The sequence below is a fragment of the Glycine max genome, chromosome 16, assembly GCF_000004515.6.
Source record: "Glycine max cultivar Williams 82 chromosome 16, Glycine_max_v4.0, whole genome shotgun sequence".
Lineage (NCBI taxonomy): Eukaryota > Viridiplantae > Streptophyta > Magnoliopsida > Fabales > Fabaceae > Glycine > Glycine max.
In genome coordinates, this window is record NC_038252.2 from 29,770,402 (window position 1) to 29,773,181 (window position 2,780).

Genomic DNA, 2,780 nt, shown 5'->3' on the forward strand with positions numbered 1-2,780 from the left:
CTAAAAATAAAATATTACGTATCTGAAGGGCTAAAAATAAAAAAATTATTTGAGGGACCAAAACAAAAAATGTCTCAAATTTAGGGATTTAAAATATATTTAAGTTATGAAAAGTTATATAAGAAATAAATTTAATTTAAAAATATTTATCACTTTATATTTTGAGAAAAAAATATTTATTATTTATTATTGGTGTTTAAATTTCTTTGGAAGCTTTTTAATTGGTAGATAAAATCAAAAGTGACTCAAGTTTTACCGCTTAAAAATATATTTAAACTTTTTCACACGCTTTTGTACGCTGTTTAAATTATTTTTATCTCCCAACTTTTTCTTATATTCCTTCCACCTCCGACTCATCATCTAAATCAAGATTATTATTATATTTAAATTTAAATATGTTGAAGGTCTCTAATAAATGATTAAATTTTATTTTAAATTCTTAATAAAAAAAGTTATTATTTTAAATCTTTGATATATTAAAAATTAAATTTTAAGTCTTTATTATTAATTTAATGATGATATGATACCATCATAATTGTTAACAATGTTGAAAAAATCAGTTTATAAAATAATTCATCATCATTTAATTAATGATAAAAACTTAAGACAAAAGTTTAATATATTAAGAATTCAAAACAACAACAAAATTTATTAAGTATTTATCATAAAATTTGATCATTTATCGCCAACTTACTAATATTTAAGCCTTATATTTACCAATGTTTAAACAGTATTTTTTTTTTTTTTGGGAAATCAATAAGCACCATATATTTATGCGTACCGATAGCATTTCACATTCCGTGAAAAATTCTCCAACCATGAGAACAGAGTCTAGAGAAGACGTACTACATATCCTCTATGTGAGGCATTTGCGTGGCTAAGAACCGAGTTGCTCCAAAAAAACCCGTTAAATCGATCACCATGGTTGCTTTGTGCTTCACTATAAATACACCCCTAAGCAAATTAGTTTAACACAAAAGAAATAAAAAATAAAAAAGAATAAAAGAGTACGTATTCTCTCACCAATAAATAAATAAAAGAGCAATAGAAGAATATATCATTTTAATTTTTAAGAATAAAAAGATGAAGACCCAGAACATGATGTTTGTTGTGTTGGTGGTGTGCCTTGCCGTGTGCGTGGGCACTTCCTGGGGTCATTTTTTTGATGATACCACAGGCAAAGCAGAACAGGCCAAGGACGCCGCCGCGCCGACGGTTTACTCCGCCATGGATGCCGCCGCACCAACGGTTGACTCCGTCATGGATGCCGCCGCACCGACGGTTGACTCCGCCATGGATGCCGCCGCACCGACGGTTAAATCCGCCATGGATGCCGCTGCACCGACCATTGATGCTGCTGCGCAGAAGTCCGGGTCTTTTGCTTCATGGGCTTATGACAAAATTTCCCGGTAATCTCTCTCACTCTCACATATGTTAATCTATGAAGTTCTCTCTTGTCGTGTTCAATGTTCGACACGCATCCGTATTAGTATTCGACACCAACACAACACTTATACTACGTTTTATATTTTGTAGTTGTTGGTGTTTCATAGATATTAATTACTAATCACTTTTTTATTAAATAGTATCTTGAATGGAAAAAGAAGAAAAAGCTACCAGTATTTACTAATGATTTGACGTTGAATGAATATTTCTTTTTAAAGGAAATTAAATTATTAGTATGAGGAATGTAAATTTAGTGATTATGTCAATAATGTGATATATCATAGTGACACATGTTATGGTTAATATATTAATTGTTATGTATTTTGTTTGATATTTCAAAAGTTAATATATAAAAATAATATTAAAGGAGTTTAATTTAGATGGATGAGGAATGTATTTGATTGTTGTAAACATCTCATTCCTATCTTAATTAGATTCTCACGGATAAAAAAGAAAAAAAATTATCCAAAGTATCATACATTGCTTTCTTGTTCATATAACCTCATGAGTTATGTTTTTCACCCATTAGTTTCCAATTGTTTTTGCATGTTATAGTGGCTTGGGGTTCGGAACGGAAGAACCAGTGGCACAAACGAAGTATGAAGAGACCAAGACTAATTAAGTAAGAGAGAACTCCAAGTTCAATGGATTATTAGGGACTCCTAATATGTTGCTAATTAATGGGATATAACGAATCTGCCTTTTCTTTTCTTTTTGATTTTTTGATCCTTTTGATCCCACAACTGTGGCTAGGTTCCCCAGTTGCTGAGGTTTTTTGACTTGGGCTAAGTGAACCCTAATAATACTTTTTCTTTTTTGTTACGTTCACATTTTCTCTTCAACGTCTCGTTTATCTCTCTACTCTCTTAATTTTTAGCTTGCTCTTCATTTAATTTTCTCCATCTTAACACTTTAACACACTACTCTATAGCCTATATTTGGCCTTTAATTAATAATGTTTTTATAACAGTGATTCTTTTCTAAATTGCTATTAAGTATTAAATGAACGAAGACATGCATTTAATACATGGTAGTTAATAAAATTAGAACCATTATTAACGGACAATTCCTTCCATATACAACTGCTATTAAAATTGTATCTAAAACGGAAATTTAGAATCTGGGTATGTAGTTAGGTTTTGTTTAATAAATTTTTCCATAAATATTTACTGCAGAATAAAATAAAGAGAAAAAATAAATAATTTCTTATCCTAATTGGTTAAAATTAATTTATGCATAAATTAACTTATAAAAATTATTTCATATTATACTCTCCGAAAATTGATTTTAACTTATATATATATATATATATATATATATATATATATATATAT

General features: G+C 29.2%; 1 protein-coding gene across 1 annotated transcript; it reads left to right on the forward strand.

Moving 5' to 3' along the window:
• The first annotated feature begins 953 nt into the window (after positions 1-953).
• Positions 954-2,266, forward strand: LOC100779111 (uncharacterized). The gene is made up of 2 exons (XM_003547935.5): positions 954-1,409; positions 2,002-2,266. The coding sequence occupies exons 1-2, from the start codon at positions 1,084-1,086 to the stop codon at positions 2,066-2,068; spliced, it is 393 nt and encodes a 130-aa protein (XP_003547983.1). The 5' UTR covers positions 954-1,083; the 3' UTR covers positions 2,069-2,266.
• The last annotated feature ends 514 nt before the right edge of the window (positions 2,267-2,780 follow it).